Genomic DNA, 21263 nt, shown 5'->3' with positions numbered 1-21263 from the left:
CTGAAAAGCTCATGGTGTTACTTTCTTTGTCCAAAAACTAAGCCTCATATCTATGATCAACCAGATCTGGATAAGGTTTTTAGTGACTTTATAATTGGCATTTAGAACATGACCTGCATTCTCTAGTATGGGAGGGCAAGAAGTAGTAAAAGTATGAAGTGAAGCGTAAGGGAGACACTGCAGCATTGAAAGACACTGGCATATGGATCAAAGAAAGCTATAGATGTTGTACATGAAAAAACTACAGTACTATATTTGGATTTAAAAAACAGTCTTGAATTTCTGTGATTGCATAAATATGTCAGCCTAGGGAAGTGTTCATAGAATCTCAAAGGGATAAAATGGAAAAAGAACTTTTTTCTCCTGAAATGATTCAATACACCTCAGTTATACTTTTAAGGAATCTGAGATTACCATTTTCCTTTCCAGTTTATCAGCAACAAGAATATTTCTAAATATCTGGTAATGGCTAATGACAGTGGCTATTAGATGGGTACAGATTTATTGGAATAGGTTCAGTTTCATACGTGAATATAAACAAAACTACATGGTGAGGTTGAGCTCGAGTTAAAAAACACCAAAAATTAGCTCTCTTCCATTTTCTCTCTCTCTCTCTCTCTCTCTCTCTCTTTCTCTTTCTCTTCTCTCTCTCTCTCTCTCTCTCTCTCTCTCTCTCTCTCTCTCTCTCTCTCTCTCACACACACACACACACACACACACACACACACACACACACACACACACACACACACCAGCACCAAACCCAAAAAGAAGCTGTTATTATCCTCATTATCTACAAAATCTCAGTAATCACTTAAGCTAATGTCAAAGATAATTTTTGTTATTTTTTTTAAGGACACATATGTAGAATCAGAAGTATAGTATGAGATCATGTATTCCAGTCCCTTCATTTTTAGGGGTAGCTAGGTGGATCAGTGGATTTGATTTAGCACCAGGCTTTGGAGTAAACAAGACTTGAGTTCACATATGGCCTCAGACACTTAATAGCTATATAACCCTGGGCAAGTCATTTAATATCTCTCTGCCTTATTTTCCTCAACTGTAAAATGGTTGTGAGGATAAAATGAGAAATTTATAAAGCTCAGTACAGTGCCTGGTACATGGTAGGTGCTATATAAATATTAGCTGCAGTAAAATATATAATATTTTATAGATAAGGAAAATGAGAGCAAACATTTGTACTTGGGCTGTCAGATTCCGATTTCAATATATTTTCCACTCCTTTCACATTTTTGACAAAACTCTAGAAATAATAACCTTGCTGAGAAGTCCAGAGCTCTGTATCAGTTAACATAATGTGATGATGATATCTAGATATTTTTCATGTTTTCCAGTGAAAAATTCACATTAACTCTTGTCATGAAACCATTTTAAATTATCATATTTATATGGTAGAGATCGTGGTGTTGCTTCCAGCTCTTGTGGTCATTTTATTTGTACTACTGCTATTGTGAATGATGGGAGTAAATTACTAATGTCAAGGCTCTAGCCGTTAGATTCTGCTTTCAACAGCATTTGGCACATCTTTATTTGGTAAATGTTTTAAAACTAGTTTGAGTTTCTGGTTTCAGTTTACCAGATGATTTTTTGAGTAGGGGGAAAATCTTTGTAAAGAATTTCCAGTGCTGTGTGTACTGCCTCCCATACTGTGGTGCTTGAGCTTTTTGAAAGAAATGTGTGATTACATATAGTCAGAAATGTCAGTTATTTGGAAGATAAATTTTCGTGTCAGTTAATTATGTCACAGCTTCATTTTTGCACTTAGGCATACTTGAAAACTCAGCCTGAAGCCTGGGGCCTTCATTTTTTTTTAGAGATGCCTAATCTTTCTGTGTCCTGCATTTACCTGATTACCCTCAGATACTGAACTTGCACAGCCAAGTTTCACAGTCTGCAGTTAACAAAGCCACAGAAATGGAGCAGGACTAAGACTGGGAATTTATCTCAATATAAAATTTTTATGCCAGGTTCCTAAAGTGAAGGAAGTGGAATGAATGTGTTTGTTTTCATATACTTCATCATTGAAGAAGGGCCATGTTTTACTTTCTTTTCTTCGGGGGCCAGGAACTGTGAAAGCTCCCTCACTGCCAGCCTCCCAAAGTGTGTGCTTCTGTAGTCACACTTTCAAGTCTTAGGAAGATATTACCTTCCTTGTCTTGGGCACTGACTTCTTTATCCTTCCTATTCTGTTTCCCTTCAACCCTCAGCCTCAGATCCCATCATTTGCGGGATTAAGGGGTGCTAATAACCCCAACCTCAGAGAAATATAGTTATTACTATATATAGTCATTACTAAAGGCTTAAAACAATTTTGTTGGGCAAAAATTTTTTTCCAAATTTTTTTTATCTATTTTCAATTCTGTTTCAAAAAAGGTTGTAGCTATTCAATAGTTCATGTGTTTTGTCACTGTTGCAGAAACACTCGGAGACTTAGTATGTACTAGGTTAGCTTCTTAAAGTGTATTAACTTTAGATCAAGGTTTCTTAACCTAAGGTCTACAGATCATATGGAATTTCTGGAAAGTTTTTGGCAAGAGGAGGGGGAGAATGGGAGGAGATGCCAAATTACATCCTTATTTTCCCTAATTTCTAACTGAAATTTAGACTATCTTTCAATTATTATGATTTTAGGAAAAACCCAACATTCTGAGAAGGGGTTCATTGGATCACCAGATTGTCAAATGAGTCCATGACACAAAGAAAGACTAGTCATCCCTGAGAGAGTCCAAAGGAGAGGAAGTAACCATAATGTCGAGAGATCTTGAAACTATGTCATCAGATGAATGGTTGATGGAAGAACTCTTAATATAGTATTAATATGATATGATATGAATTTTTAAGCAATTTAAAAACAATCTTGTAGAAAAGGAAATAAACTTCACATTTCTATAGAGTTCAGAACTAGAACCAATAAGTAGAAGTGACAGGAAAGCAGCTCATTCTAAAGAAGTACTTTATAAAAATGAGAGTTGTCCATCAGGGAAATGGGCTAACTCATTAATTCAGCACGCTGGGCCTGCTGTTTACCAGTCACTTGGAATTCCCTCCTCTCTCCCTCCCCACACCTTGTCCCTCTTTTCAGTGTTCAAGTCAAAACCTGACGGAAAGATTGGGAGGGAAGTTGAGCTAGATGCTCACTTAGTCTCTTTTAACTCCCAATGCTTTGTCAGAGCCATGGAAGAAAAAGGTTTTAGATGAATTTCATAAAACTGAGATGATATTTTCAGATTTATTTGAGGATGGGGGAAACAAAGTGAGGCAAAAGGCAACTTGAGAAGGAGATAACTATATCTAGGAACAGACTGTCCCCCAGCATTATCCAAAGTGGTCCTCCCTCCAGTTAGCAGGAGTACCCTCAGATGTCATGCTGCTCATTTTCAACTGCTGTCATATGTGAAACACTATGTAAATGTAAGCTCTTAATAATTATTATAGTAACCTCTGCTGCACTTACTTATAAAAAAAACTTCTGTAGTTTTTGTTGTTTCTTGTTCATACTATTTCTTAAAGGAAGGTTGATATAATTAACTCCAATTTATATTTGAGGGACCTGAGGCATACATTAAAATCAATAGGAAAATTCTTGAAAAAATTGTAACAAGCCCCTAGTCATCTTATTGCTAATGAAGACTATGCTAGATATAAGTGAAAGTGAACATCTCTTTTTAAACTTCCTGTTCATAAATCTGTAGCATATGTACATATTACCCTAACTCTTAAGCTATCTAGAGCATAGCATTTAAAACTTAATCAATGTGAACATTAATAGAGTATTGTGTAAATTATAAATGTCATATCCAGTTCTTTCCATTTCTCTCTTGCCATGTAAGGTTATCATTGTCAAATAATTGAAACTCTTTCCACAAAGTCTTTCCACAAAACTAACCTTCTTCCTGATTTGTTTTTAGGAGGTGTATCGAATTCCAAAAAAGAGTCAGACTGAAAAAGAGAACAATGGTAAGTATTCATTGATCCTCTACAAATGGGTTTATGTGTTTCCCTAGTTGGACAGAGTTCCCTGAGGGACTTTGGGTACTGTTGTTCTTTCTTCCTTGTGACTAGCATAATGTGCTCGATAAATATTTAAGGATGAATACCTCTTTAGGACCTTGATTCCTTCATCTATAAAATCAGGTGGTTGAAGTAGGTTTTCTCCAATGTCCTTTCTAGCTCCAAAGTTCTGTTTCAGTATAATACTTACAGTTATATCTAATGAATTGATAAAAAAATCATAGTGTTGTAGATACAGTTGCCTAGATTTTAACAGAAAGCTTTTGATAAAATATATCATATTTTTCTTGTGGAAAAGATGGAAGAGATGTGGGCTAGGACATTGGTAAATTTAGATAGATTCAGAAATGATTGACTAAGCATGATCATTATTACTTCATGTCAGCCTGAAAGATCTCCAGTGGAATTACCCAGGGATCTCTGCTTGACCCTGTGCTGTCTAATCTTTTTATCATTAATCTGGATAATGGAATAGATAGCATAAATTCAGATTGACAGAGTCCAAAAAGATGTTAAGACATTGGAAAATCAAGTTGAATTACTAAAAATGTACTTTGGTAGAGATAAATAGAGCAGTTAAGTGGCATAGTGGTTAGAATACCAGGCCTGGAGTCAAGAGGTCAAATTCAGCCTCAGACACTTAGTAGCAGCATGCCCATGGGCTAGTCACATAACTCCTATTAGCCTCAATTTTCCTTATTTGTAAAGTGGGGTGGAGAAGGAAATGGCAGACCACTCCAGTATCTTTGCCAAGAAAACCCCAAATGAGGTCACACAGAGTCAGAAATAAGTGGACAACAGCATCTCTGGGTACAAGCAGAAGATATTTGCTTTTAGGATCACTAAAGAGGAGCTCTAAGTATTAAAAGTTAAATTACTGAGATTTTATTATGGGGGGGAGCTGAGTTCTGTCTTGTCTTGTGGAATCAGTTATAATTATTCTATATATGAAGCATAATTCTTTCCTTTTGAGTTTTGGGGTTAGAGAACTTTTTAGAAAAGAACTATTTCATCATCCTGATGGTCATGAATAACAGTATCTCTTTTAAAGTTGTCAACCCATCCAGGATAGGTAACGAGTTCATTTAAGTTGAAATTTTAATTTATTTTGATAATACTAAAGGGGAAAAGTCTACTGACTTGGTTGTTTTAGTTAACCCTTTTTTTCTATCAGGTGATCGGGGAAGGGATAATGTAAGTCTCAGAGACCAAGCAGCTACTCCAAAAACTCCTAACCGATCCAGAGAAAGAGAACCAGAAAGGCAAACGCAGAGCAAAGAAAAAAAGAAACGAAGGAGTTCCCTTTCACCACCACCTTCTGCTTATGAACGAGGAACAAAGAGACCTGATGATAGGTAAGTGGGGTCAGTAACTGCTCTATAATTTGATCAAGGACAGAAGTACCTAAGGAAGCATTCCATAATTTCAATAGGAGGGAATTTGGATTGACGAGTAACACTACAAATAGACCTGCAATTTATTGAGAAATTGTTGATAGCCTTGAAGTGTGTTTGTGTGGTTGAAGTTGGAAGTTAAATTGCAAAGAGTGTGAGAAGTGATTGCCAAATGTGAAGGTAACAGGTACATTATAGAATGGTTTTCTAGGAATTTGGTTGTAAAAGGAAGCCAAGTTATAGGATGATAGCCTTGAGTGGAATAGCAAGGTCAGGGGAAGGTAAGTGGAAGCACAGGCATGTTTTTTAGGCCATATTCCAAGATGGAAGAGATGAAGAGACTCAGAGGGTTGATCAAAAAGGACAGGCTTCTGGAGAATATAGACTGTGACACATTTTGAAGTGCTTTGAAATTTTAAAAAATGGGCAAAATCTTTCTTGATCCTCTCGTTTTCTTCATTTTCAGATATGATACACCCACTTCTAAGAAAAAAGTACGGCTCAAGGACCGCAATAAGCTTTCCACAGAAGAGCGCAGGAAGCTCTTTGAACAGGAGGTGGCCCAGCGAGAGGCTCAGAAGCAGCAGCAGCAGATGCAGAACCTTGGGATGACGTCCCCTCTTCCCTATGAGTCCTTGGGCTATAGTGCTCCTCACCATAGCTTTGTTGGCTACCCTCCTGGTTATCCCATGCAGGCTTATGTGGATCCTAGCAATCCTAATGCTGGGAAGGTGCTATTACCCACGCCTAGCATGGACCCTATGTGTTCTCCTGCCACCTATGAACATGCCCAGACTTTGGGACATTCAGTAGAACCAACCCTTGCCAATCCTCAAGCAGTTCCAGTAGTGCAACATGTAGCAACACCAATGGAGGTTTCAACTTCACAGTACGTAGCACAGAATGAAGCTGTTGTCCATCAGGAACCTAATGTAGCTGTTTTGCCAGTACCTGCCCCAGGTCCTGTACAGGGACAAAGTTATGGTGTTTGGGAGTCTAATCAACAGACTGTCCCTGTGCAGCAGCCATACTCCCCTGCACAGTCTCAGACAGCCATATATTACCAGGGACAGACATGTCAGACTGTCTACGGTGTGACACCACCTTATTCTCAAACGACTCCACCAATTGTACAGGTAACTACTTTGCAAAATCAGTTTATCTTTGTTAGCATTCTGCTAGTCATTGTGCAAAAGACTTTTTGTAAAATGAGAGCAGTATTGGATTAAAATTTTAGGATCTTATTCTCCATTTTTTATGTTAATAGTTATTCCATGTTATTTTTATATCCTCAGATCTTTTCAAAATGGCAGCCATTTTACTACTGTGATTGAGAACTTGGTATCTTAATCACAAAACGTTTAAAAGACAGTTTACTTTCCCTCTTCTTGTCTGCACCTCACCTTTCACACTTTGTGTCCATTATTTTTGTGCCGTCTTGCATACTTCAGTACATGAATTAAGACGTGCTCTTATACGCCCAAGGTCCTTTATAAAAATGAAACATTAGAATTATTGATGCTACATGATGTTCTTGCACCTTTGGGTGAATTTTGGGATAATGACAGGAGTTGACAAAAGAATTAGTTATATTCTTTGTAATTTCTTTTTCATATCTGAATAGATTGATTCAGGAATTGGTATTAGGTCTGTGCTGAATCAGGAATTACTTAGAATGTTTTTTATCCAGTATTTGACTATCATTTGCAATATCTATGATGTCTTAACAATAAATACTTGGTATTTAAAAATCTGACTATAGTGTACTAATTAGATCTCTAATTAGACTTGTTTTTGTTACTTCTTCCTTTTTTATCCTTGACTTGTCATATCATTTGAAATTTACCAGAGTAGAAATTTTCTTGACACATTTGAGTGCCTACTTGCTCATACAAGTGAAACCATTCCTTTTGCAATCTGTTATCTTGAATCTAGTCATATAATATAAATTAGAGCCTGAAGGAATTTTAGAGAGGTCATACCTAAGGCCAGGGGTGGGGAACATGTGGCCTTGAGGCCGCAAGTTCCTCACCCCTGATCCAGACAGATCCCCTCATTATGAGGTCCAAAGATGCCAAAAGAATTTAAACAAAGTCTGTAATTAGAATCTTAGAGTTATCCAAGATACACCTCTATATAACTTGCAGAATGCGTATGACAATGGTGATTCTAAGCAAATGTCACCCTTTGTTATATAGAAAGTGTAAAATAGAATCCAGTTTCTCCATCCTGGTGGGTGAAAAAAATTCTTTAAGATTAGTCATGGACATCATTTAATAAATCTTCTTACTTTTTTCCCATCCCTGCCTACCTGCCGCTCATACTTTACCATCTGTAAGTAGGTCAGACCCACCTTCCATCTGTAATTGACCTGAAGTCTCATACATGCTGAACCACTAGGTATAATGGAAGGATTCAGGAGTAAGAAAATCTCTGCTTTCCATGTATTCTAGGTCATCTCAGTTGACCAGAGTGGACGTTCGTTGGGCCTGTACACAACTTCATATATAACTGAGGAAGTATTAGATAGGATGGCCCTGAAACAGAACTGGAATTTTACTTTTTTTTGCTGTTTTGTTTTTACCATATCTTGATTTCCATACATTTTCCTTTTTCCGCCCTTATGGAGAGCTATCTTTCCTGACTAAAAAATAAAAAGGAGGTCAAAAACAGTTCAGGAAAACCAGCCAGTGCATCAAAGTAGAATCTCACAGTATTCAGTTTTGATTTTGTTTCCACTGACATTGTTGTTTTGTTTTCCTAGTTCTGTTCATATGAGTCTGCTCTGTTTCTTTGAATTCTTTTTTGTTAATCATTTCTTAAGGCACAGTAATATCCCATTACATTCACTTATTTTTAGTTGTTAGCCATTTCCTATCTACTTTATTTCTAAGTCTTTGCCGCTACAAAATTGCTACATTGGATAAAAAGAAAAACCTGTTTTTTGTTTTGTACTTTTTAAAAATTCAGTAGAAATTCCTTCCCCTACAGGCTAGAGAGGAACATAGATAGAAGAAACTGATTGAATGTTTAGTTTACTTCATTAGCATAACTAAAAATGGGTCTCCAGAATAATTTTCCTCTCTTCTCTGGCATTGACTATTTCTGTCTTTTTCATGCTTTGCCAGTTTGGCCATTAGTTTGAAACTCAGGTCTGTTTTGATACTCATTTCCAATAAAGAAACAAAGTGGTACCATGGATAGATAATGCTAGGTCTGGAGTTAGAGAGACCTGGATTTATGTCCTGCCCCAGAGATTTAAGAGTTAACATGACCCTGAGCAAGTCATCTAGTTTCCGTCAGACTCAGTTTCTTCATCTGAAAAATAATAGCACCTACTTCACAGGATTGTTGTGAGGATCAAATGAGATAACACATAAAGTTCTTTGGAAATCTTAAAGCTACATAAATGCTGTATGACATTTTTTATTTGGAATAATTTTTCAGGACAATAATAGTTTTTGAATCTTCTTTTGAAAACTGTTCATGTCCTTTGAACCACTTATCCTTTCAGAAGTGGCTTTGGTCTTGATATTCATATTAGTTTCCTATATTTCTTGGATGTAAGGTCCTTAATGGAAACATGATATAAAAAATTTTTCCCAGTCAACATGTCCTTATCCTAGTTGTATCAGTTTTTACTGCAAAAATTCAATTTCATATCATTGAAATTATCTAGTTTAATAATCATATCTCTTGTTGAGTTACAATTCTTCCCCATCCTCCAGTCCTAAATGTGAAAGGTTGTCCATTTGGGTTCTCTATTTTTATGACATATCCTCTAATATTCAGGTCACAAAGTCATTTTGAGTTTGTTGAACACTGAGTTTGTTGAATTTGTTTCCAACTTGTCCTTTTCTAGTGTGTTCTACTGAGTTACTTTCTATTTTATGACTAGTACAAAATAACTTTGGGGAATACTCTTCACCCTGATTTTTTTTATTATTATTATTATTATTTTCCTTCTACTTCTAGACCTCTGAATATATTTTGTTATTTTTCCTCACTCAATAAAGTATCTCCTTGGTTTTTTGATAGTTTATCACTAAGTCCAAGTTAGATTGATGCCAAGGATACAAGAACGTGCAGCATTAAGAAAACAGTACAATCATATTGAAAACAAAGACAACTTCAAACCATTAACAGCAGATTTTTTAAAAAGAAAAGTTGTTAAAGTCCAGCACTTATTTATGCTAAAAAAAAAATACAAAAACTGGCATAGAATTACCATTTTTAATGTAAAAAAGGATACATGTGAAACCTCTTTACCATGAGGAAACTTTCCAGTAAATACAAGTATTAAACCCCCTTTTCCAACTACTTGATCTAGTTCTAGAAATACTAGAAACTGTAGTAACACAAGAGAGAAATTAAAGACAAGCTGAGAAGAAGGAAAATGAAAACGTGTGTTCTTGCTCTTGAATTTTATAGTTGAGATAGTAACTTAGATGAAGTAGCAGAATACAAAATAAACCCACCACAATCAGTAGGATTTGTGCATATTAAAAATAAAATCTATAAGTAAAAAATAGAGGATTGCAATTTTAAAGAATTAGAAAATGCATAAAACATGTGGAAATAATGTTTAATACTTACATAAAAGCAATTCTAAAACAATCATTAACGAAGTAAAGAAGGCCTTAGATAGTCTTATGCTTATGGTTGTACTGTTCCAATATAGTAAGTTATATTACCTAATCTAACAAATTTTATTCTATACCAATCAAACTACCTGGGGGATACTTTATAGAGCTTAGAAAAAATGATAAAATTTGTTGAAGAACTTTCTTCTTGGACAGTGTTTTTTATGTTTGCTTCAAGAGCTGTTTATCAGCGGTAGCATGCTGAAGCCAAGACATGCTCAGTATGTATCTCTTTTCCTTTGAGTCTTTGGAGATCATGAATTGCCATTCTTTAGGCACATAGCTTGAGACATTACTGCCTCAGTAATCTAAACGTTGTCAGTTTTAGCATCTATCGCTTCTGTGTGCTTGAGCTAGCTAAATTGTATCTTCCCATCTGTCTTAATGCCATTTCTGCTTCCTTAATGGGGAGTATCCAGACATGCTTCCTTTATCATTAATAGGATAGTTTCTTGGAGGGACTTCAGTAGACCTTTTTATTATTTATCTGTCCACTGTCTTCCCAGTTTTATCCGAAACATTGCTAGAATTTAGCTTGATTGCTTTGTTCACCAAGCTTTTTGAAAAACTTGTTTTCCTTTCTTTAATTTTTTGTTTTATGAGAAGATATTCATAAGGTTTTTGAATGATTTCCTATTCTTAATCAGGGTTTCTTCAGCTTGTTTGTATCATGGACCCCTTTGGCAGTCTGGTAAAATCTGTGGAAGTTGGAGTGGGGTGAGCAGGGCAGGTTTTGAAGGGCTTTGAATGTCACACACTTCTCTATTTAATTCTAGAGGTGATAGGGAGCTACAAGGTTTTATTGAGTAGGAGGGTGTGACATGGTCAGACCTGTGCTTTAGGAAGATCCCTTTGACAGCTGAATGGAGGATGGACTAGAATGGAGAGAGACTTGTGATGGGCAGACAGGTGTGGGATGCTGAGAGCTTGCACTGTCAGAGGAGAGGAGGGGGATGCATGTGGGAGGCATTAAAAAGGTAAAATTGACAGGCTTTAGCAACAGATTGGATTTGGGGAGTGAAAGAGTGTGAAGAACAGAGGATGACACTTGGGTTGCAACTGAGGGACTGGGAGTATGATGATGTCCTCCACAGTTATGGCAAAGTTAGGGTTAGGGGAGAGATAATGAGATCAGTTTTGGACATGTTGAATTTAAGCCTACAAGACTTCTATGGTTTGAGATGTCCAGTGCCAGCTGGAAATGGGAGACTGGAGTTCAGAAGAGAAGATAGGTCTGTGTATAAAGTAGATTCAGTGATCATCAGCATGTAGATGATAATTGAATCTATGGAAGCTGATGAGGTCATCAAGTGAAATAGTATGGAAGAGCTCAGGACAGATCCCTGTGTGATACCATAGTTAGTCAGGGGCAAGGGTAGAGTGTGACTTGAATGAAAGTCCAGCAAAGGACACAGAACCAGCATCACAGAAACCTAGAGAAAGGAGAGCATTAAGGAAGATCAAAGGTGTCCTCCTCCAGTGAGGTCAAGAAAGATAGCAATTGAGAAAAGATCATTGGATTTGACAGTTAAGAGACTTTAGGTATATTTTGAAGAAAGCAGTTTTGATTGAATAATAGGTTTGGAAGCCAAACTGCAGGGAATGAAAGGCAAGCAATGAGAGGTATTTTATTGTAGGATGGGTAAGATGACTTTGTCAAGGAGTTCAGCTGCAGCAGTGAGGAAAGGTGTGGGATAAATCAAGTGAGGGTCTTTTTGAAGATGGGAGGCCGTGTGAGCAGGTCTTTTGGCAGTAAGGAAGTAGCCCAGTAGGTAGGCTGCTGGGCTTGGAGTGAGGCATGTCAGGTGTGAGTTCTCAGGTGGCCATAGACACTTCCTAGCTGTGTAAGCTCTGCCTCCCTTTCTTCAGCTGTAAAGTGAGGATAATAACAGCATCTCCCTCCCAGGATAATTGTGAGAACAAATGAGATAATGTTTTTAAATGCTTGGCATAATGCCTGGCAGATAGCAGTGTACCATTCCAGGGACAACTTGAAGATAAATGGGAGAATGGGAACATCAGAGAGGGCAGTCTCCTGGAGAGGATGGAACATAGAACAATCACTTTGGCTTGTGTGAGTTTGGTTTTTATACATTTCCCTTTTTTTGACACCAGTAGTTTTTCTGCACAGGTGAGGTTGGAATTGTTTAGAATTGCATATAGTTTACTTCCAGTTTAGTACTGATTTTGGTCAGTAGTCTGACTGTACACAAACAGGTGACTGGGAAATGGTTCCCAAATTCATGACCATTTATATCATGCCTACTAAGATATACTTAATTTTATTTTTTGATGCTAGTTATAAGTAGCAATGTCTTGTTTTGATTAGTTGTGCTTTACCATGTCCAGTGCCTCCAGGTTCCTTTTTTGAACCAGAGAATTCAGGCAGTGTAGGCTTCTGACTTCTGTGTTGTATATCTTACTCCTTAATCTCATCGTTAGATGAGTTTTTACTATCTTCCCTTATGCCCACCTTTGCATTAATGTCACCAAATATAAAATTATATATTGCCTTGAACTGGTAGAATTTCTTTTCCTCTTTATCCTCTGCAGTAGAATGTTGTATATTTTCAGATGCAACAGAAGTGCTTTTTACAAATACATGAAAAGTTTTTTCATACACTTAGATTAACATTTAAATCAATCCATTTATTTTCTCCTCCAAAGACTTGTGAGACCTCCATACATTTAGCTGCAACTTCTTTTTGTCTTCTAATTTCATTTATATTGAAAATGTCATAATTTGAAATGATTCATTTACTGTGGTAGGTTACCTGTCTGATCACTGTTAAAGGATCTTGGTTAGAATACCAACAGTTAATTAACAGCTAAGTTAGTTGCCAGGTGACCTTAAAACTGTGATCCTTAGTACCTACTATTTGTTTTTCTGACAGTTACTCACCAAGTGCAAGAGGACTGCATTGGCGTGAGAGCCATTTTTCCTTATACCATTCCTTTCTAGCATGGTAGAACCTGCCAAAGCTTATGTTCCAGTGGCATAACTAAGAACCCAGCTTCAGTGGGACATTGGATTAGGAAAAAAGATAACATTTTTTCAAATATATATAAAGACCTGATATATAAAAGATTAGACCTCTAAAAGATGTCTTTTATAGCTTCAGGCTATAAAAGTTGAGATAGGTAAAAGTGAGAGGGAGACTCAGGAATTTTCTAACAATTCAAATAATGGAATGAGCTGCCTTGCAAGCTTTCTGAAAGCCAATGATTTCTGAAGAAGTGCTCAAGCAGAGATTGTGTGATCATCTGTAAATCATACTACAGAAAGAAAATCCTCTGGGCCTGGTAACAGATGCCTGTAATCCCAATTACAGGGGAGGTTATTGGGAGTCTAGCAGTTCTGAACCGTACTGGGTTATGCAGATCAGGTGTCCACACTTAATTTCAGCATTAAGATGGTGAGGAGACACTAGATTCCCTAAGTAGGGGTTATTCAGTTGAGTGGAAATGGGTTTGGACCTGTGAATAGCCCCTTTATTTCTAGCATAGGCGAGATGGGCAGACCCAGTCTTATAAAAGGCCCAGGTGGGAGGGAGGGATCCTGAGTTAGGAGTAAAATAGTGCTGAAAATGACTGCCAAGGTTGCTTTCATTTCTTTCGTTTCTTTGATTCCTTGGGTTTAATTTTCCCACAAAATTCTGCACTTTGATTCACTCCCTCCCTTTGTCCTTTTCTGGGATGGTAGAAGTAGTACTAGGGTTAAGAAGGTTCTATGAAAAGCAGTATAAGGTTATTTTCAGCACTGTGGTACTTGGCTTTTACACAATTAAATTAATTTCTCTTGTCTGGAACCCAAACATTTGAGAAGCTCAGCTAATCACCATATTTTTTAAGTGCTCTTCTATGACAGAAAAAAATAAGTTGGTGTTGGGAACACAAAAGACCCTTGAAGAAAAGTTTTTACCCCTGTGGTACACTATATTTTTTCCCTTTCAAACTTCGCAAAAGTTTTTAAAAGCGCTGGGTGATTTCATGTTGGGCTTTACTGTGTTGCATGCATGCGTGTGTGTGTGTGTGTGCGCGTGTGTGTGTGTGCGTAATCTACATTTCCTTATTATTTGTGTCTCCATATAAATATTGATGAGTCAAGAAAGCTTATGAAAATTTTAAAGCTTTGTTTCCAAATGTGATAACCTAAACTTTATCTTGGTTAGAAGATTCCACTTTTAATTATATTATCTTATAATTAATATGTTGTTTATTATAGTTTCATTTTCCTTATTTCTCTGTCACAGAGCTACACACAACCAGGGCTTCAGTACATTCAAGGGCAACAGATATTTACAGCTCATCCACAGGGTGTAGTGGTACAGCCAGCAGCAGCAGTGACTACAATAGTCGCAGCAGGGCAGCCTCAGCCCTTACAGCAGGTAAGAAATATTTTTCTTGTAGTTAATTATTTATTCATTGCTCACCATGTTTCTACCAATTTTTTGTTCTGGTTCCTCACAGATTTTTTAAGTATTCCTCAAAGTACATTCTGTTTATTTTTGTTTCTTTCCTGTATTTCATATTGAGAGGTGGTACCAGCACCTTCCTCTTTATCTGTTTATTGCATCCTTTTGTTGATTATTATTGTTTAGACTGTCATAGACAATAGTTAGGTGAAAATGATGAGGACCTTTGGGGGAAGGATGACCAAAGCATCTGAGTGGTTGTGATAGAGAAGAAAAGGAAATAAGTATAGTGACATGTACCCATAGAATTTGAGAGAATTTAAATAGAAAGAAAATAAGGCAACTAAGAGTTTTTTAAAGGGTTCAGAAGAAACATGGATGGGAGCCCATGAACTAAATTCTACAAGGGAACTTGGTCCTGGCAGGATAAAATACGTTCCCAAAGGGAGTTTTGGAAACACAAAGAGTAATAATTTTAATGAGGAAGAAGGGTGAGTGTTTTTATGCCATTGCGAATGTCATTCTTCAAATCACCATCTCCCACAAGTGTTGTACTTCCATGTTCATGAATTAAGAAATTCCTTTGTCTATGAACTCCTTTTCCTATTGTCTTCTAACTCTTCTGTTCATCTTTGCCTTGACCTTCCCATTTTCCTGCTTTTTAGAATCTCCCCCTTTGCTCTGATTTCACTTTGTTCTCTTCCCTGGTTTGACCCTGGGATAGTTGAATATTACAGACCTCTGCTCCCTTCTAATTCCTTGCTACTGTTTTTCCAGCTTAACCCAGTTCAGCCTCTGGATTATTTATTTCCACCAATTCCTTCTCTGCTGTTGTTCCCAGGCAGTTAAAGGATGCTGGACAAAGTGACATAACTTGCTTGACTAGACTTATTCCTAATTTTTTTGTCTAACCTCAATTTTTCCCTTACTGTAGCAGGCTAGTCTATTTACTCTTTTTAATTTTTTTAAAAATCTCACTTCTAAAAGCAATTATTTCGAAACTTTTCTCTCCTCAAGCCTCTGACACTACCTCCTTCCTGTACCCTGTTAGCAGATTTCTTCTCTGCTAAGAATATAGAGGCTATTCACTGAGCACTTTCTTTTTTACATTTCAGAATCTCTTGATGTCATCTCCCTTTCTTTTCTTTTTTAAGTCTCTGATGAAAATGTGGCTACCTCCACTAAAGCCAATTCTCCTCTCCCGCCCCCCCCCCCCCCCTTGTACCCATGATCATATCGCCTCTGGTAGATTTCTGCCCACGGTTATCTTCCCTTGCCCTCTTAATTTTCAAGCTCTTCCTTTCTGCTCTCTTATTTCTTGCTGTACAGATACAGCTATGCCTGTATCTTCCTGTCCTTCATAAGCCCTTAGTAAACCTGACTCTTCAACCTATCATCCTGTATCTCATATCGCTTTACCAAAAGCTATCTACTTTGGTTGCATTTATTTTCTCTTCTCTCATTTCTCAACTCCCTTTGTGCTCTGGCTTCTGATTTCATCACCGAACTAACAACAATCATCCTTTGTCAAGTACAAAGTGAGATTGCTAACAAGGAGAGAACATCAGGTTAAAATATAAGTTCATTTGTGAAATGGTGTAAGATTGATCATTATTATAAAATATTGGGAAGATATGCAAAACAACATCTAAGTTTAAAGAAAGATTGATAAAAGACCTAATTTCAAAAGTCATTGCAAAGACATTTAAGAATTAAACTGAAAGTAGGCTCATAACTGGACAAAAAACTGGGGGAAAAATGTGTAAAAACGGTGCTGAAGGAAAAAAATTAAAAAGCAGTTTGATTAAACCAAGTACACAAAGAGGAACTCCAATCTGGAAACAACACAGTTTTTAGAGTGTTGAAGGATCAACTCTGAGAGTATCAGCAAAAAGTTGATGATAACAAAGCATTGTCTTCTTTGACAACGAAGGATGAACGCACACACAGAACAAAGCCTTAAAAAAAAGAACAGGTTTTATATTTTTTAAAGCTAACCAAAAATATCAGTCACTCTCACTATACTCCCTTCTGCATGTTTTTCTGAAAAGAGCTGGAGGAAATCACATCTTGTTAAGTCCACTACAGATTTGTTGTAAAGCCTTAAACTGAGCCTAAACTTCAGTAAGCATTGTTTTATTCTGATCTTGCCTCATAAACGCCTGAGAAAATAAGAGACATATTTGCTATGAGCTCCCTCTTCATCTCAAAACTGATATTTTCCCCCACTCCTTACTCCTTTTCTCTAGTCTCTCATGCTGTGGCCCTTCTTAGGAAGACACTAACTCTGCTATATGCAATTTTGATCCCATCTCTCTTTGCTTCCCCAGTAGATTGCCCCCTCCCCCAATCATCTCTTTTCCCTATAGTCTTAAATCTTTCCCTTTCTATTAGTTCCTTCCCTGTTGCTTTCAAATATATCCAAGTCTCCTTATCCTTAAAAAACAAAAAAACCTTCACTAGATTTAGTGTCCCCTTGAAGCACTTATCCTTTATTTCTCTCTCTCTCTCTCAACCAAATTCCTAGCAAAAACTGTTTATATTTACTGTTTCTATTTTCTTCTTACTCATTTCCCTACCTTTCCTTTTGGTTTTGTGTTTTAATATCTTGTTTCTCATAAAGTCATTAGCTTCCATCTGCTGCATTCTAATTTTTAAAAAACTATTTTCTCCAGTGAGCTTTTGAACCCTGTTTTCCATTTTGCTAACTCTGCTTTTTAAAGCATTCTTCTTTCATTCTTTCATTGACTTTGGATCTCTTTTGCCAATTGGGTTAGTCTATTTTTAAAGGTGTTATTTTCTTCAGCATTTTTTGTGGTCCCCTTTAGCAAGCTGTTGACTCGCTTTTCATGATTTTCTTGCATGACTCTCATTTCTTCCCCAGGGGCAGCTAGGTGGTGCAATGGATAGAGCACCAGTGCAGGAGTCAGGAGGACCTGAGTTCAAGTCTCACCTCAGACACTTGACATTCACTAGCTGTGTGACCTTGGGCAAGTCACTTGACCCCAGTTGCCTCATCCTGGGTCATCTCCAGTCATCCTGATGAATATCTGGTCACTGGATTCAGATGGCTCTGGAGGAGAAGTGAGGCTGGTGACCTGCACAGCCCTCCCTCACTCAAAACAAAGTCAAGTACAACTCATGTCATTGTTCTCTGATGGCATGGTCTTCTTCGGCAACAAAGGATAAACACACACATCGTTTCTTTTCCCAATTTTTCCACCACCTCTCTTGCTTGATTTTCAAAATCCTTTTTGAGCTCTTCCATGGTCTGAGACCGTTGCATGTTTATTTTGGAGGTTTTGGACAAAGAAGCCTTAATTTTGATGTCTTCCTCTGATGGTGTGCATTGTTCTTCCTCATCCAAAAGGATGGAAGAAAATACCTGTTTATCAAGAAAGTAACCTTCTATAGTTTCATTTTTTTCCCCTTTTTTAGGCATTTTCCCAGCCTGTTACTTGACTTTTGAGTCCTTTGTCAGGTGGAGGGTATTCTCTAGGGACCTGTAAGTTCTCAGATCCTCCAAGGTGGCACAGTCAAGGGAGGGGAGTTTACTTCTCTCCTGGCCTGCTATCTGGTCTGGGAAGAACCATGAGCTTTTCTGCTGAGGATCTGCGAGTAGAATTTCCTCTCCACAACCTCCTCCACCAGCCAGTGCTCCTCCTCATCCCAGGACCATCACTCAGGGCTGAGATCCAGATCAGCAGCTTGATTCCCCCAGGGTCTGTAGGCTGAGAGCTCCTAAAATGGACACTGTGCCTCATCCACTGCTGTGGCTGGCCACCTCGTTCTCTTCTCACCCAGGTGAAAGTGCTTTCTCACTGACCTTTGAAGCTGCCTTGGGCATTTGTGGGTTGAGTAATCTGGGAATCTCAGCTGTTGCCCTGAGGCCTGCTCAGGTCTTGTCCCTGCCATGGTGGGGCCAAGGCTGGGCTGCGCTCCAAGTACTGTAACCTGACCACAGTGCGGTGCCGTAGACCTTTCCTGTTGGCCTTCCAGCTGTTTTGGGCTGGGAGTCTCTTTCACTCTGTCATTTTGTGGCTTCTGCTGCTTTAGAATTTGTTTAGGGTCATTTTTTATAGGTATTTTATGGACTATGTGGGGAGAGCTAGAGTAGGTGCCTCTTTCTACTCCACAGTCTTGGCTCCCTACCTTTACCAGTCTGACCTCATAACTGAGCTGAAACTACTGTCTCTAGATTTACAAGCCATCTCTTAATTGCTATTTCTGGTAGTCTTTTTCTTTTTTTTTTAATTTCTCATTATTCTGAACCTGTCTGTTGCTTTTAATACTGTTGACCTTCCTCTACTTAACTGTAAATGTTCTGAAGGGATCTTTTTTAGGCCTAATCCTATTCTTATTCTTTATTTCCTGCTTATTCTCCCTAGCTGCTTCACCTTTGCACTGGTTGCCTTACCTACCTCAGGGTGACCCCACCCTTAGGCCAACTTGGTGATTGGTGAGTCTCCACCTGGGTCCAGTCTGTTGGGAGCAGCTTCAACCATGGTGCTCACTCTGCTTCCTGATTAGTCTGTGGTCTGCTCCTTCTCCTTACTGGCCCCTTTGCCCACCTCTGGTACCTCTTTTCCCTCTCCCTACTATCTCTGCTTTCCAGCTTCTTTTTTATGTTTTGTCTTCTGGAGAATGTGAATTACTTGAAGGCAAGGACCATGTTTTTGCCTTGCTTTGTATCTTCAGAGCCTAGAACAGTTCTTGGCACACAGTAAGCACTTAATATAAATTAGTTGATAAACATTTATTAAGTGCCTACCTACTAAATAGTTAAACTATCTAATCTCTGTTCTCTCATTGGTTTCATAATCATTTCAGTAACAGTGGCTCTCACATCTATATATCAAGACCTAGTCTGGACTTCATTACCCTATCATTAATTAGCTATTACACATTTCATATTGGAGATGTTCAAACTAAGCATGTCTAAAGAGAGCTCATTATCTTCTCTTTTCCAGCCCACCTCCATTCCAATTTCCTTACTTGTGTCAAAGACACTAATATTCTTACATTCTTCCAGGTTTATAACCTTGATGTTATTTTCTTCTCCTTACTTCTTCCCTCATCTTTCATGTTACTCCCCTTTTCACATGGCCACTGCCTTATGTTCAAGCCCTTACCATCTTCATCCTGGATAATTTCAGTGACTTCCTTGGTTTTCCATGCCTCTTGTCTTTTCCTATTTTAGTTCTCCAAATAACTGCCAAAATGGTCTTCATTAAGCACAGATCTGACCATGTTACTCTCCTACTTAAATGCTCTGCTGCCTCATTACCTCATGTATTTTGGCTTTTAAATTCCTTTATGGTCCGGCCCTAAACTACCTTTCCACATTTATTTTCCCTCTTCCTGTCTTTAGTAGTTTAACAAAATTGGCTTTCTTGTTATTGCTAATAGGTAATACTCCATTTCCCATCTCTGTTTGTGTTTTTTTTACTTCCCATTTCTCATGCCTGGAATTACGTCTCTCCTTGCCTCGTCATAAAATCCCTTACTTCCTTCAGGACTTGGCAAAAGTACCACCTATATGAAGACTTCACTATTCCCCCCAACTACTAGTGATTTCCCTCAATCACCTTATCTTATATATATTTTCTGTTTATGTACATGTTATCTCTTCCATAGAAAACATTAGCTACTTGAGTCAGGATTAATTTCATTTTTGTCTTTGTATCTCTGTGCCTACAACAACAGCTAGCAAATGGTATGTGTTAATAAATGCTTTTTGATCAGTTGATTGAACCATATACCAACTTTACCATTTATTAATTTTTATTCATTCATAGAGGAAATTCCTAACATTGTCTTTTGGGAACAGTGTTTCACAGTAAAAATTCATCTTTATATTCATACATTTGACTGAATGGTGCTGGTAATACATGATCCCACTCTGCTTTTTATTTGACTTTAAAAAAGCATTTGATGCAGTAGAACAAAATCTTACCTTAAAGACCCTCCTGTAACAAGGTGTCTCCCCAAACGTGTTAAATAATGCAGAATTCTTTAAAAAGACATAAGAGAATTTTTTTATTCCCTTAGTTACTAATAATAAACAAGACTTAAAAAAGAGATACTTCTTAATAATGTTTGCCATTCTTATGGAGGATCTCCATCATAGAGTCCCAGTCAAAGGACAATTTCCTATAAATGGTGAGGTCCCCCAGATTTTTTTTTTTCTTGATGTATATATGTGACATTTTGGGGGTTGGTAGCTAGAAGGTTTTAGAACCTGTTAAATTAAATCTCTAATCAGTCAGGATAGTTCAGTTATTAACTAGACCCACTGGCAAATCCAAGGGTATAAAGAAGACTTATGTCGACTATGATATGGACAGACTTACACAGCTTATTGCATGTATGTGCATGTGTATCTATTTTAGGCCAACACTGCATATAGAGAATGACCTCGTTCCAGTATTGAGTAGGCAGAGGATTGTGAAGGGCTATATTGAAACAAAAGTGTATTACTGTTCTTCTTGTAATGGTATGTAGCTATAAGTTATGGAATAAAATAGTTGCAAAGGAATGGAAATTAAGGATCATTTTATAGAGTAATGGCGAAGCACAAATTGAGCTTGAGCAGGCTGCAACATATTCTGTTTGATGAATTATTCAAGAGTGGTAGTTTGTATTGTATGTCAAAGAAATGTATGATTAAAAAACAAATGGAGCTAGTAATGTAGTGATTGCAAATGATAACTAATAGTCTGTATGTTTCATGGAGAGCTCAAGAAATGTTCTCTCCACTCACCCCCCCTTTCCATATG

At 37.6% G+C, this 21263-nt stretch overlaps 1 protein-coding gene across 4 annotated transcripts in view; it reads left to right on the top strand.

Moving 5' to 3' along the window:
* SETD2 (SET domain containing 2, histone lysine methyltransferase) overlaps nucleotides 1-21263 on the top strand; it is a 142863-nt gene that overhangs the window by 81227 nt on the left and 40373 nt on the right. For 2 of the 4 annotated variants that reach the window (XM_072653431.1, XM_072653422.1), the window contains 4 exons: nucleotides 3930-3978; nucleotides 5207-5387; nucleotides 5893-6562; nucleotides 14323-14457. In XM_072653431.1, coding sequence (XP_072509532.1) covers nucleotides 3930-3978; nucleotides 5207-5387; nucleotides 5893-6562; nucleotides 14323-14457 — 1035 coding nt within the window. Of the gene's footprint in view, nucleotides 1-3929; nucleotides 3979-5206; nucleotides 5388-5892; nucleotides 6563-14322; nucleotides 14458-21263 lie in introns of those variants that run through there. The other 2 variants (XR_011976980.1, XR_011976981.1) reach the window with 2 other exon arrangements.

The sequence above is a fragment of the Notamacropus eugenii genome, chromosome 1 (assembly GCF_028372415.1).
Source record: "Notamacropus eugenii isolate mMacEug1 chromosome 1, mMacEug1.pri_v2, whole genome shotgun sequence".
Classification (NCBI taxonomy): Eukaryota; Metazoa; Chordata; class Mammalia; order Diprotodontia; family Macropodidae; genus Notamacropus; species Notamacropus eugenii.
The sequence above is the reverse complement of the archived record's forward strand: the minus strand, read 5'-3'. Positions and strand labels throughout refer to the sequence as shown.